General features: G+C 41.6%; 1 protein-coding gene across 2 annotated transcripts in view; it reads left to right on the top strand.

The window, feature by feature from the left end:
- The window catches only part of LOC115368117 (tropomyosin alpha-3 chain), a 66,078-nt gene that overhangs the window by 27,187 nt on the left and 23,734 nt on the right, over positions 1 to 15,157 (top strand). The window contains exons 1-2 of one of the 2 annotated variants that reach the window (XM_030064107.1): positions 1,060 to 1,508; positions 8,409 to 8,538. In XM_030064107.1, coding sequence (XP_029919967.1) covers positions 1,370 to 1,508; positions 8,409 to 8,538 — 269 coding nt within the window. In that variant the 5' untranslated portion in view covers positions 1,060 to 1,369. Of the gene's footprint in view, positions 1 to 1,059; positions 1,509 to 8,404; positions 8,539 to 15,157 lie in introns of those variants that run through there. The other variant, XM_030064106.1, reaches the window with a different exon arrangement.

Below are 15,157 nucleotides of genomic sequence, written 5' to 3'. Positions count from 1 at the left end.
TTGCAGCTGAGTGGGAGACACATTAATTTATTGAACACGCAAATGTTACTATAGTCAAATCTACTCGTGCCGTCATGTTGGGGAAGTCAGATTATAATCCCACTAATTTACGCATTGACACAGTCGGTGATTTTTTTTTTTTTTTTTTTTTGCCAGCATTCCTTGCAGCTTCAACTGTGTTGCTTTTTGCCTGGATGATGGATTTATATTCCTCGTATTTATTTCAGATTATTGTCTGCTTGTTCATGCAAACAACGCGCCCAAAGTGCAAAAAATCACTCAGCTGTTCGCGGCGTTGTGTGGCTACGTCGAAGTGTGCTTTGTGCCGTAGTAGAATGGACTGCTACGGCAGGCAGGTTTATATGTCGAGTGCCGATCCGTTTCCGGTTACCGTAGCGGACTGCCGTAGCGGCCCGTGTTTAAATTCCCTAGTCGCCTGATCTACAACGGCGAAAGGAAAGGAACGGCGAAAGGATCATTCTCACGCTACAACGCGTGATATAGGCGTGTCAGTTAAATAGTTTTCCTCATATTTCTGAAATTAAATGTGTTCTTGCACGTCATGCAGGTCATGCACTGAACTATCCCTTCACACACCGATCAGATGTGTGCTTAATTGTCAATAATTAATTATTATTATTAATATATTATTATTATTATTAATTAAATCTTTAAATTATTGTCCGAAATGCACACATCTTTCCGTTTTGCTTTCTACCTGCACTTGGCATAATGACAATACATTTGAATAGCAAAAAAACTATTCACACTCACTATGAGTGTAACACTTTTAATTAATAAAACTGCACAGCGTTGATGCTGAGGAAAACGCTGTCGCGGCAGTTTGCTTAACTTGACTACTGTGGATTTGACAGCTACGGCAAGAGCGTCGGGAGAGAGCCATTTCCGGTTGCAGTAGCCGCCGCACAATCCGCCTTTGCTTAAACTCCCTATTATTTCGTTTATGGAAGACCTGAGTGACGCTGTGTGTGTGTGTGTGTGTGTGTGTGTGTGTGTTGAGGGGCGGGGACACGTCTGGCCCATGGCCTAATGAAGGATGGAGACTCCACCGTGATTTCAACTGGGAGGAGGCACGGGTGGTACAACGCAACTGTTTCCATCACTTTGAAGCATTGTATTCTCTGTGGAATACAGTAATCCATTTGCGCCACGAAGAAAAGTTCAGAATCAGGCCTGTCGGAGCCAGTTATGTCGGAATGAAAAGGGAACTTTGCTACTTCCTGTCGTAGGTAGATCTGCGCTGTTTCCTCAGCTGCGGGCCTTGTTGCATTTGCACAGCTTCTCCGTGACCGATTTCGAGCTGCTTCTTCAGGTTGAAATATCTCTACCGAGCTGAAGCAGCAGCAAGATGGCTGGAGCCAACAGCCTCGACGCCGTCAAGAGAAAGATTAAAGTTTTGCAGCAGCAGGCGGATGAAGCTGAAGAGAGATTTCAGAGCCGAGATTCTTCAGACTCAAGTGGAGGAGGAGAAAAGGTCCAGAGAGCAGGTACAGGCCCAGTACAGAGACAAACACTGAAATGACTAGCACAAAAAAGTGACGCTTTGAGGTACATTCAGTCGGCTACTTATATTTTTAAGAGTGAAATGTTTTAAAATATTTACCAACGCCCACGAAAAGAAAACATTCCATATCACTTAAGTGTCACACACACACACACACACACACACACACACACACACACACACACACACACACCCTCAGTGTGAGAATGAAGACACAGCATCCAGAGAATCACTTTAGAATTGGGTACATATGTTGCCACATCGGTACCCAAACCTTCCCTTCTAGTCAGGCTTGGAGGGAAGGAAGACAGATCAGACACCTTGACAATGAGCCTTCAAATACAATTTTGATGCCCAGTTTTGTAACCTATTCTCTAAGCAAATGCACTGAGTTGGTGGAGTCTTAAAACATCCTGTGGTAAGCATGCTGTTTCAGAGACAAATTCCTAACACTGTCAAGAATAAAACTATGAGGTCACCTACTTCTGCATGAAAATGATTCAGATTTAACGAGTGTTTTTCCAAATTGTCTGGCTGACTGCATCAGGAAGACACACACACACACACACACACATACACACACACATCAGGTCAACCAGTGCGGTCTTGACACAAGACTACTTTGTAGTTGCGAGGCATTTGAGGTACCATAAAGTTACCGAATTTTCATGCCCAGCCCTAGCAATAGAATATTTAAGACTATGTGTGTCTACCTTGGCAAAGCAAAATGCTGGTTACACGGTGATGGTAGCCATGAAGGGGGTGGAGGTGATGTGAAACTGCTAGAGTGCCACAGTTTATTACACCAAAATGATTCATTCAGTGATTTGGTAACTAGTTTATTCAGTGGTGCTACATGAGAACTGCATCACTCTGCAACACAGAATGATGAAGTGAACAAGTAACCTAACTCAACTGTAGCTGGAGCCTCAAAGTGATAAACCATTGATCTTTTGTTCACTGAATGGGAGTGATTCAGTAAAGGAGACTGATTCAAAACAGAGCCACTCAGATAACTTACCTTTCAGTTTACTCTCACCTGTGTTGAAGAGATGTAAAAAACTGCTGCCTCCCACTCATACAAACTTGTAAGCTATGCAGAGAGTCCATTTTGTGGATCAAGTAACTTCTTGTACACATTTGTTTGCATTAAAAAAACACACACACACACTTCACTTACTTTACTATTATTTCCCTACTAAATACTAAGTGAGCTTTAAGGCTTGTCTGGTTTTAAAAACATGTTGTAACTATCCTCTGTGGCCAGAAATGCTCAGTCATTATGCAAGTCTGCATGTCAGTACTCAGTTATTGTTATTTGGAAGGTGTTAGGAATACTTTCAATTGACAAGCTTACTCGTGAAGTAACCTAGGGATAAAATTTCACTGATGCTGATCTAAACAAAACTACATGTCAGTACATGTGCAAAAAATGAATAGATTGCAGAGCACGTCACACTGTATTCCATCTTGGGGTGATTACATGTACATTTACTCATTGCAATTTTGTAGGTTTTGTGTGCTTGTACTTTTTGAGCATTTTTACAGTCAGTAATTTTATTAAACTACATATTTGCTGAAGCATTGTACTTAGTAACATTTCAAATGACATCCACCACAGAGTACAAATTTTATGGGCTTCAGAAACTGGGCCATGATAAATTGACAAATTAGACCCTTCCACAGTAAACATTAACTTAGCAGCGAAGAGTAATCTGCCTTTATTGTTCATGCACTTTTTTAAATTAAAAAATTACCAGTTAAAAGAATGTAGTTTGTGTTAGTGCCACTACTACATTGTACTATTCATCCCACTAGAATTGCTTGGGAAATATTTAAAATCAGTGTGCACTTTGTTAGATGCAATGAGGTTGTTTTCAGTTTTACTTAAGTAGATATTTACTATAGCACTTCTGTTTCTACTTAAGTAAAATATCAGCACAGTAATGATACATCTACTTGAGTAACAATTTCTAGTACTGTTTCCGCTACTGATGCCATCTCTACTGGGTGGGCACATTCAAGGATACAAGGATACAAGGAAGTTTATTTGTCATTATACAACAGGTTGTATAGTGAAATGAAAATGTGGTTCCCTCTTGGTTGATTAATTGATTGATTGTGTAGAAAACAGAATTAGGCCAAACAAAAAAAAAAACTTTGGCTTCCGGTTCCTTGTCATTTAAGGGCATGAATAGGTAGGGAATTTATTTTATTTTATTTTTTATTTTATTTAGCATTTTAAGGATGGGTAGGGGGGATTTATTTTATTTTATTTATTCATGGGAAGGATGGGTGGGTAGAGATTTTATTTTATTTTACTTTTTTTATTTTCGGAAGCGATGCATGGGTTGCATTTTAAATATAATTATTTCAATATTTGCACAAGTTACCACCTTTTTAACGGACGGAGCAGCTTTATTACTAGCAGAGGGAGGTGTCTCTGGCTCGCATTGCAGCGCTAGGTACCTGAAGTAGCGCTGGGTATCGATTCAGATTTCAAGAATCGATTCGATTCCGATTCACAAGATTCAGAATCGATTATCACAATTCGATCCAATCCGATTCGATTCAATCCGATATTGATTTGGTTAGTTTTATTAAAAAGCACTTTGAGCTGTTACTGAATTACATGCCTGTCTAGTTATGCAACACATTAATACTTGTATTATATTGTGTCATTTGACAACAAATTAATATAGGTATTGATAATTAAATTGGCTGTAAGACTGGCAAAAATGGCTAGGACCACCTTTTGTAGCCCAGAAGAGATATGATGCTCAAACACTTGGTATGTTGTGTTAGTGTATGTTTATGAGTTGTAGAACATAATAAATTATCTTGCAGGAGTAGATGTTTACCAGTGACTCCAATAATTTAACAATATGTTAAATTATTATTTGTTTTAAAAATGTAAATTACTTACAAACAGACCTAACTATTCAGCTACCAATGAATGAGCGTTAGTATGCATGTGATAACACAGATAAGTAAAAAAAAAAAGCCAAATTGATACCTCTTCTCTGAATAGACAAGCTAAGCCAGTGTGCCGCTGTTAGTGAGTGAAAATAGAGCAGAGTGGCACCTCTTCGCTTTGTTACACAATCTATGTCAGTGCGCTGCTGTAGCCTGGAAAGCTTCTCTGCCTTTTGGACTGGTACAGTGCCGGTGCAGTTGTTGTAATGTTTTTTTCTTGGTGGTGCAGGAGAAACGACTGGAGGGGTTGTGCCACCCAGATTTACTTCCCTCCATGTAATTTTCCATAGACATACGTTCATATTCCACACAAATGGGAATCTATTCAAAATCGGAGGATCGATCTTTTCAACACAGATCTAACCTGAAGTCGAATACATGACGGAAACATGACGGATCCCCCGTCATGTCTGCCTGCTGCACTTGCAAATCTACAATGGCACTGTTTCACCTCTTTCGCTACATCTGCAAAGGTTTTCTCATGTAGTCGGATTATTTTCGCTGGTGGTTTGCGAGGACAAATCACACACACCGTGCGGAAGTCCATTCTTTCCAGCCAGTGCTGTCGGTGGCGCGTGATTCCATGAAGTTGTTTTCCGAAGTTACGGGAGAACATCACAAATAAGGCGAGTGCAACATACATCAAAATAAAAGCCCTGCTTAACTTTTGACCAATGCCAACAAGGTCACACTCGGTCGCCTAGTGCCTTTATTTTATTTTTTTATTTTATTTTTACACAGAGGCCAATAAAATAACCTGACTCGGGGGGTTAAATGGGACACTCGGTCGGGAACCGGAACCCAAAGTTTTTTTTTGTCTGGCCTTATTAAGCCTGGAGGAGTTCAGATGGTGCATTTAGTAGTCTCACAGCCTGAGGGAAGAAGCTGCTCTGTAGTCTGGTTGTACGGCAGCGTATGCTTCTGTATCTTTTGCCTGATGGCAGCAGGGTGAACAGGCTGTGGCTGGGTTGGGTGTTGTCTTTTAGGATCCTTTTGGCTCTGCGCAGCCACCTCACCTCCCCGATATCACTGATGCTTGGTAGATGGGTGCCAATGATGTGTTGGGCAGTTTTAATCACTCGTTGCAGAGTCTTCCTGTCCTGGGCTGTGCACATCCCATGCCAGTTTGTGATGTTTCCAGTCAGGATGCTTTCATTCCTGCTCTACTTCTTCTTTAATCTTCTTCTTCTTTCTTTTTTAATCTAGTTTCACTTAAAATGTTCTTTTTTTTCAAAGACAGTGTTTGGTTTGGCATTTTCTGCTTTATTTGACAGTGATATTGATAGTATGCCTCCCTGGACCTATTTATTGCAATGGAAGGAAATTTAAGCTGCCATTGCTAGATGGAGCAATGGCAATGTGTACCCCCCCTCCTATAATGGGAGTTGCTAGTTAGCTGGAAGGCTAGGCCCTTACATAGCAAGCATATGCTTAGAGCTAAATGGCTAACGTTAGTTAGCAAGACAAGCAGACCATGCTGGAATTAACATTAGAACTAGCTAATGTTAGCTGGCTAATAGTTCGCTATCTTGCTAATGGAAATTCCAGCATCATATGGCCCGCTTGTCTTGCTAACTAATGTTAGCCATTTTGCTCGAAGCATAACGTTATACAAGGTCTAATATAACGTAAGGCGGTTCCTTCAAACTAACGTTAAAACTCTCCATTGGACTCGGAAGCCAGGCGTCTCTTCCAAACTACGCGATTCACGTGAATGACCCGATTGACCAAAAAAAACGGCGATTGTAGCCGAAAGGCGACAAGTTTGCATGCATGAGAAGTGCAACTCTAACTCTGTGCTGTCTGTGAATAACTCAGCTACGTCAGCTGCAGCTGCAGCCGCTTCTACATTTGAACCGTCCTCCATTTCCTCAGCGTCTCTTTCCCTTCTTGTTGCAGACTGGAGGGGTGGAGTCACGTGACTACACACACTGTACACGTAGTACAGCGTCTTAAAGGGACATGAACATGCCTACCTACACACAGCTCCGTTAGTTTAACAGAAGCTGTAACACACGGCGAAATGTTGAACTGTAAATGAAAGTGCACATTTTCCAGCCTGTGTCATACAATGCCGAGGACTAATTATTAAAAACCTGGAAGTGTTGTAGATCTTAACCGGCTCGGCAGGCACTAATATCCCCGTGCATCTTTTGCTGCTCCCCACCACAAAAATCTCCCGGATTTTACTACTCAAATGTTAGCAGGTATGTGAATGACACACTGGAGGCGGTCGGCTCTGACAGCGTTGCATCACGTGCACCTACGCAATATCATAGCCTATGATTTCCGTTTATGTCAAGCTGCCGTCGTCGTGGGTGTGTGCGCCTGCAGTTATAAAACGATTAGACTAAAACTTTGAAATATGCCAATTCTGATATGTTTATACTCAAAACTGACGGAGCAACCTAACACAGACATGTTAGCTTACCGTTTTAGGTGATATGCCATGTTGGTCGTTGAGCTGTGATACGCAAACTGTTGTTTGCAAAGTTTGCATTTGACTTTTTTTCCATCTATTTTGGTAAAATGCTGCCACACTGACAACATCTTTGACATGGTAGAGGACTAAATGTTCATTAAACATTCTTAATTAAGCAAATAGTCGGAAGACCAGACCTAATTTTTTCTTCAATTCAGAACATGCGGGTCTACCTGTCTGTCTCCAGTGGGTTGGGCTAATCCAAAATTGTGAAAAGAAGGGGGGTGTTCTGAAGACAGACTGTTACCTGTGAAACCGTTTGTTCTGAAAACACCCCCATTAGCACTTAGTGCTTTACTCCTGATAAAATTAACACGGCAAATAATCGACCAATCAGATTTTGGTCGACCAAGAACGTATCGACCAATAAATCGACCAGTCGACTAACAGACTACAGCCCTACTACCAACTACTCAAAGTGTTTTACAAATGTATGGCTCACTGTCATACACTGATGTTGATGCTCAGGTGCGGCTAGGTCTCATGCTTCCATTCAGTGCACTTCACAGTTGACAAGTTGGGAGTCCCAGTTCCTCCTGCTTCTTGTACAGCCCTCTCTTTAGGTGCTAGCTTTGGGAAAGACAGTTTTGACTTAACGACAGAGTCAGAGTGCACAGCCTGTTTGTTTTGTCATCTTTGGCCCCGCACTGTGCTCGCAATGACACTCGCACGCAAGTTCACTGTACGGCTTTCTGGAAAAGAAGTGGTCTGGAAGGATTTTAAACTTATGTCTCCACTTAATTGTCAAGGTGTGGGTAGTTAAGGATATGTATGGTGACATGTATGATGCAGCTGACGATGTATCAGTTATCAGTGAGCAGCTCTCTGCTCACTACAGCAGCAAAGCGCTGACCGGGGGTTGGCGGGGGGCTTAGCGGAGCGGTGAAGAGGCTGTAGTGGAGTTGTCAGCGTCATTAACTGACGTCGACGGGTCGACCTTTACGTTAATGCCCTACTATGAACTCAGCAACATATTCATCCTGACAGTAGTTAGTGGTTTGTTTGTTTGGAGATGGGGGCATAAATCTGTCTTTCAATCAATCATCTTCTTCATGCAAATCTTGCACACAGCCTTGTCAAGATTTTCTGGCTCTCCCCTGTCATCCAGGCAGAACCTGAAATACTGCCAAATAGCAGCAGTTGTAATTTTTTAGGGACTGACTTGCTTGTGCTTGCCTGGCTCACCAGGCACTCATCTATCTATCTATATACATATGTGTGTGTGTGTGTGTGTGTGTGTGTGTGTGTGTGTGTGTGTATATATGTGTGTGTGTGTGTATGTGTATATGTGTATATATATATATGTATGTATGTATGTATATGCGTATTAAAAAAAACAACAAAAAAAAAACATCTTCAGGAAGCTTTCTTAAAATTTGTCTGAATGTATGTCACCACCATGTTTATCTTTGCTTGTCCAGGCAGAGGCAGAAGTAGCTTCTCTGAACAGGCGCATCCAGCTGGTGGAGGAGGAGTTGGATCGAGCTCAGGAGAGACTGGCAACAGCTCTGCAGAAGCTGGAGGAGGCTGAGAAGGCTGCTGACGAGAGCGAGAGGTGACTTATTGCTCTGATGCAGTACATCTTAAGGAATACTTCACCCTAGAGCTGGGAGATATGGCCAAAAAATAAAAGCTTGATTTTTTTTCCCCCAAAATTTTCACAATTTACAATTTTAATCTTGATTTTTCACTAATTGCAATTACTGTTGAGAATTGTTTTGTGGCATTTCTACCTTTGTGGAAAGTTACAGTAGAGAGACTTAGAAAAGACAGGGGGATAGCATGCAGTAAATGGCCTGGGCTTGGATTCAAACCCAGGCCACTGTGGTAAGGACTACCAACTGAGTTACCAGGGTGCCACTCATAAGAATCTTAGTAGGCATGATCATTTGTTGCGCAGGCATTTTTGGGTATGCATGCACATGAATGAATTGTTTGGCTTGTTTGACAGAGCATTGAGCTGCTTTTATGACGTTGTTACATACATTATCGAAATCTCGACATTACGATCCATAAATCCTATATACTGGATTTATGGCCCAGCCCTACTTCACTCATAAAGTACAGTTTCTTTATGAGGTGCTCACAATATGCTGCTATCAACCTCCAACGTAGAAAGCTTTACTCACAAGTCTTGTGTCCATTCATATGCTCTGTACTCAGCATTTTTGGTATACAAGTTTGCCTTGAAGACTTGCGCTTGAAGCTTGATTGAAGGCAGCACACAGTGCGTCTTGATGCAAAAATTATGCATTGCATTGCATGGGTGAAGTATTCCTTTAAGGCCTGTGTGCACGAGATTGAGAGTGCTTCACAAAAATAAAACCATGCAATTACAGTAAGATCAAATAAAATAACAATAAGATAACAAGAAAATAATAGGGAACAGTGATAATTAAAAAATTAAACCAAGTACAAAACGAAGAAGGCAGAATAATTTAATTAATAAGTTTAAGTGAAACAGTGTTTAAAACAGCAAGATTCTACAACCGTAATGGATTGGGGAGACTGTTCATAATACTTCAGAGGCACAATCACCATTTGTCTAAAGATTGGAGTGAGGAACAGATTTGAGGATTTAAGTGCCTGACAAGTGAAATAAGTAGTTCTGCTATATTAGAAGATGCAAGGCCATGAAGAGGACACACAATTACTGATAAAAAATTTAAATATCTAATTAGATAGGTAGGCATAAAATCAATTAAGAGAGCCATCTACACACTAGACTAAACTTCACAGGGCAAAGGGCTCACTTCTGTTCATTGTCTGTTAGAAGAGAATAATGCAGTTGAAATGGTGTCAGCTTTAGAAAACATACCGGTCAAAACACCATGCACAGCATTATGCCTTCATCTTGCAGCTACTCTGGACTGACCATAAAGTAAAAAATCTCATGTAAAAAAATCAGAGCCTTAGGTCACAATTTTACACTTTATTCATGATACAACCTCAGTTAAGGCACTGTTGTACAAATGTCAATGCTAGGGATGTGTCATCATTTTTGAATTTTCAAACAGTCACAAAATTGTAACAGATCAAATAGTTGAAGCAACTATTGTCTTCTCTCTAAGTTCCCTTGTTTTTACCGGGATTAATAGAAAAAGCATGAAAAGACTACTATCACTGTCAAAAAGTTCTGTGTGGAATGCCTTCGAACAAATTAAGGAAAAGCCAAAGGTGGTTGCCTCCCCACAGATTAGGAATCATTGGCTAGCTTTGTCATCAAATGAAGTAAGTTTGATACATGTGCAGAGCAAACGGCCCTCATTACAAAGATGATATTCTTCCATCAGCCATCAACTTTGTTGAAGGTAAGGGGTTTCACTGGGGGGAGGCTAGAACGGCTTGGATGTGGGGTGTGGAAAAATTGTGAAATGGTTTCCTGTAAACATCATAAAGCATTTTTGCCTGAAATGCCCATGCCGAGTCAGTACCAGGTTTGGTTGGTGATCTGTTAGCTGATAGCTGATAGTGTATCAATATCAGCAGTACTTGCTGTGCTTTTCTCATATCCTTGCGTTATACATAAACCCCAAAATCAAAAAACATAGCTGAACAAACATGGAAAGACTGCAGTATCATCTTATGAATCACTTCTTTAAAAAGCCTTTCTAGTGTGACTAGCTTTTATTCACTGGGGGTCTTCCCTGTTTTAAGTTGTTTCATTTTATGCCTGGATAATTTTCAAGCACTGAACTTTACGGAACCTTCTTGTGATTGCTTGTATTATTTATTTATTTATTTATGTACTTATTTCTCCTCTTTCTTTCTGTGGCAGTGCATTTTTGAAATTTACACAAAATGCTTACTTTCAGGAAAACTGTACGTGGCGCTATAATAGTAAGCAGTTTGTATCTCAGAATCCACTGTGTGGTTTTGAATGAAAATTTTCCCTCATATTCTAGGGTCATGTCCAATTCATCATATTAAATGATTTGCAACAAGGGGCATGATTTATTCACATAAATACTCATTTTCATTCATATTGCATTCCAAATAGTCCATTTTTAAAATTAAACCGTAAGTCCCAGAGATCGGAAATGTCTTCAGCACATCTACTGAAGTGTGAGAAAAGTTTGTGTCATTACAACGAAGAGATGAAAGGCATTTTCGAAAAATAAAGTTATGTATGTGAGCTTTCTTCCAGTTAATATTCTACTAGCTACATAGACGAATGCTCCTTATTTAGGTTGAAAAGTATTGGTGGAAACTGTTAAGCTCTTCAAATCAGCTTAAAGCCATGTGGTCTTGACATGCAGAGATACTGCAATCAGGAAGGACTGAAAGTGTATCAGAGAAAGTAAGTGCATTAAAATTCACAAGCAATATCAAAGTATTTGAAAGTAGTGCATCACTATATTAAATACCAAAATTTTGGGAGGACATTAATGTTGATAGCATTAACCTGACCAAAAATGGATAGGGGCAGGGACCTCCAATATAAAAATGAGTTTAAAAAATGAGTTTAAGGCTGTCAGCCAAAGTAGTGTTTGTTTTAAACACGTCTGAAAACTTTTTTTGTTATTTTAACTCCCAGGTATATGAACCTGTCACAGATAACCCTGAGCTGACAGTTAGTGAATGAACTTTCCAGAGCAGCCCAGTTAACTGGGAAAAGCTTGCTCTTGCCCACATTTAGGGGGGGCCTACCACTAATAAATCAGAGCACTACAATAAAAAAGGCATAAGGACTAAGGATTTAAATGCTTGCATCTCCTCTACTGAATCACAGTTAATGATCATGCGCACTGGCCACTTACACATAATAATCAAACTGCAATCTTGAGGCAAACAATCAAGGGACCAAACAATATTCATCCAAAAGGGATATATATATACAAGGATACAAGGATACAAGGAAGTTTCTTTGTCATTATACAACAGGTTGAATAATGAAATTAAAGTGTGGTTCCCTCTTGATTGATTAATTGAATGATTGTGTAGAAAATAGAATTATTAAGCCTGGAGGAGTTCAGATGGTGCATTTAGTAGTCTCACAGCCTGAGGGAAGAAGCTGCTCTGTAGTCTGGTGGTACGGCAGCGGATACTTCTGTATCTTTTGCCTGACGGCAGCAGGGTGAACAGGCTGTGGCTGGGGTGGGTGTTGTCTTTCAGGATCTCACCTCACCTCCCTGATATCACTGATGTTTGGTAGATGGGTGCCAATGATGTTTTGGGCAGTTTTAATCACTCGTTGCAGAGTCTTCCTGTCCTGGGCCGTGCACATCCCATGCCAGTTTGTGATGTTTCCAGTCAGGATGCTTTCAATCGCTCCTTTGTAGAAGCTGACAAGAACTTGGCGTGGGAATTTTGCTTTCTTAAGTTTCCTTAAGAAATACAGCCGTTTCTGAGCTTTTTTAACCAGGGCAGAGATATGTGGAGTCCATGTCAGGTTCTCTGTTATGTTGGTTCCCAGGAACTTAAAACTGCTCACTTGCTCCACCTCAGCTCCATTGATGTAGACAGGGTTGTGTGTCTTTGCCTCCTTTTTTGCTCTTTGGTTTTGCTGACGTTGAGCAGTAGGTTGTTGTCTGTGCACCATTCTGCAAGATGGTTGATTTCCTCCCGATATGAAAACTCATCATTGTTGGAAATCCGGCCGATGATGGTGGTGTCATCCGCGAACTTCACAATAGAGTTCTCTCCATGTCGGGGGTTGCAGTCGTGGGTGTACAGCGTGAACAGGAGGGGGCTGAGCACACAGCCCTGGGGGGCTCCGGTGTTGAGCACTAGAGTGGAGGAGGAGAGACTGCCAATCCGAACTGACTGGGTTCTGTTTGTGAGGAAGTCCAGTATCCAGTTGCAGAGAGTGGTACTGATGCCCAGAGTGTTCAGTTTTCCAATCAGCTTCATGGGGGAGATTGTGTTGAAAGCTGAGCTGAAATCAACAAACAGCATTCTGGTGTAGGTGGCAGGGATGTTGTTCTTTATGTGCTGGAGAACCAGTTTCTCAAAGCACTTCATCAGGATGGGGCTGAGTGCCACAGGGCGGTAGTCATTTAGATCAGACACTGCAGACTTTTTAGGCACAGGGATGATGATGGTGGCTGTCTTGAAGCAGGTGGGAACACTCTCCTGTGACAGTGATATGTTGAAAATGTCAGTAATGACATCTACTAGCTGGTTGGCACATGTTTTCAGTACACGGCCAGGGATGTTGTCAGGCCCAGCAGCTTTACTCATATTCACTTTCAGCAGGACTTTCCTCACATCCACTGTGGATACTGACAGTGGCCGGTCCTCTGGAGGCGGAGTAGACTTTACAGCTGACTCCCTGTTGAAGAGATCAAAGCGAACATAAAATGTGTTTAGCTCGTCTGGTAACGTGGCCTCACACATGATGGGAGCACACCTGCTTTTGTAGCCTGTAACACTTTTGACCGCCTGCCACAAGTCTTTGCTGTTGTTGGTGTTGAGGTCTCTCTCCAGTCTCTGCTGATGCCTTCACTTTGCCTCCTTGATGCCAGCTTCAGTTTTGCCCTGGCAGTGTGGTAAGCTTCTTTGTCACCTGACTTAAAGGCAGCTTTTTTGGCTCTACATAGAGCTCTCACCTCTCTATTCATCCAGGCTTTCTCATTAGGGAATGATTTAACTGTCCTTATTTTTACCACATCATCAGCACATTTGCTGATGTATGATGTCACTGATGATGCATATTCTTCAATGTCAATATGGTTCTCCTGGGTAGCAGCATCTTTAAACATCTGCCAGTCTGTGCATTCAAAACAGTCCTGTAGAGCCACTGCAGCTTCATCTGTCCACACTTTAACTGTTTTTACAGTTGGTTTGACCCTTTTTGTCAGCTGGATGTAGGTAGGCAGGAGAAGCAGGGAGATGTGGTCTGACTGGCCAAAATGAGGATGAGGGAGGGCTCTGTAGCTGCCAGGAACATTGGTGTAGACATGGTCCAGTGTGTTGTTTCCTCTGGTGGAGATGTGGACGTGCTGGTGGAATCTAGGCAAAACAGTTCTGTTTGATTAAAATCCCCAGCAACAATAATAACAGCATCTGGCTGTTTAGTCATCTGACTGCTGATGACCTCATACAATTCCTAGAGTGCATTTTTTTGAATTTGCATCCGGTGGAATGTAAACAGCAGCAACAAACACACTGGTGAATTCTCTAGGCAGGTAATATGGCTGACATCTCAGCAGTAAAAACTCAACGTCAGGTGAACATTTTCCATCCACTCTGACTGCACCTGTGCACCAAGTATCATTGATGTACACACAGAGCCCGCCCCCTCTTGTCTTACCGGAGTCTTGTGTTCTGAACACAGAATGCAAACCAATGCAAACCAATGCAAAAAAAAAAAGCAGATATAAAAAGGTACAATACAGCGCCATCATTTTTGTCTTGGGTTTCCCATCATAGTGAAGAGACGTCCTTGTTCAGTGACTACGTTTACATGCACCCCATATTCCGGTTCGGCTCAATATTCCGGCTAAGGTAACTGCGCTGCGGCAACTGGAATATTCCGTTTACATGTTACTTGGCATGCCCCCGTGTTTCGGCGTATTCCACTCTCTTATGTAATGCGATACTCAGCCGCGGGGGGCAGCAGTACGCGTATGGGCGTCTGGTCTGCTGGAAAAACAAACGAAGAAGTCTTCCTCTTCGTCTTCTTCGTCTTCTTCTTCTTCTTCTGTCGCTATTTCTATGTGTTCTCCCATCGATATACTCCGTGATATTTAAGTCTTTCATTAGCTGAAGGCGGACTGCAGTCTCCTGGCTCTTGCTGCTGTTTGCCATGCCGTTTTCCCCGCTTGCAGTAACCATAGCAACAAAGAGGCCACAGGATTCATTGTGAGTCGAGCATGCGCAGTCGTGACTGAATATTCCAGTTCGGGGCATTTCCAACTAGGGTGTTTACATGCCCCAATATTCTGGTTGGAACAGGAATATGCCAGGGGTCTTATTCGGAATTCCCTCCAACCGGAATATGACCTTAATCAGGTTCGGTGCGTGTTTACATGACACGTGCACAACCGGAATATTGTGAATATTCCGGTTAACACAGGAATAAGGTGTGCATGTAAATGTGCTCAGTGACTACGGCAACAGATTTAAACCATAGACACACGTTTGACACCTTCGGGAAATCTGGGCAGAAAACTGAATATAAAATATGGCTTATCAAACTTACGTTTACATTTTTTTTATTGAACTTATTA

This window comes from Myripristis murdjan, chromosome 11, assembly GCF_902150065.1.
Source record: "Myripristis murdjan chromosome 11, fMyrMur1.1, whole genome shotgun sequence".
In the NCBI taxonomy this organism is placed as follows: Eukaryota; Metazoa; Chordata; class Actinopteri; order Holocentriformes; family Holocentridae; genus Myripristis; species Myripristis murdjan.
The sequence above is the reverse complement of the archived record's forward strand: the minus strand, read 5'-3'. Positions and strand labels throughout refer to the sequence as shown.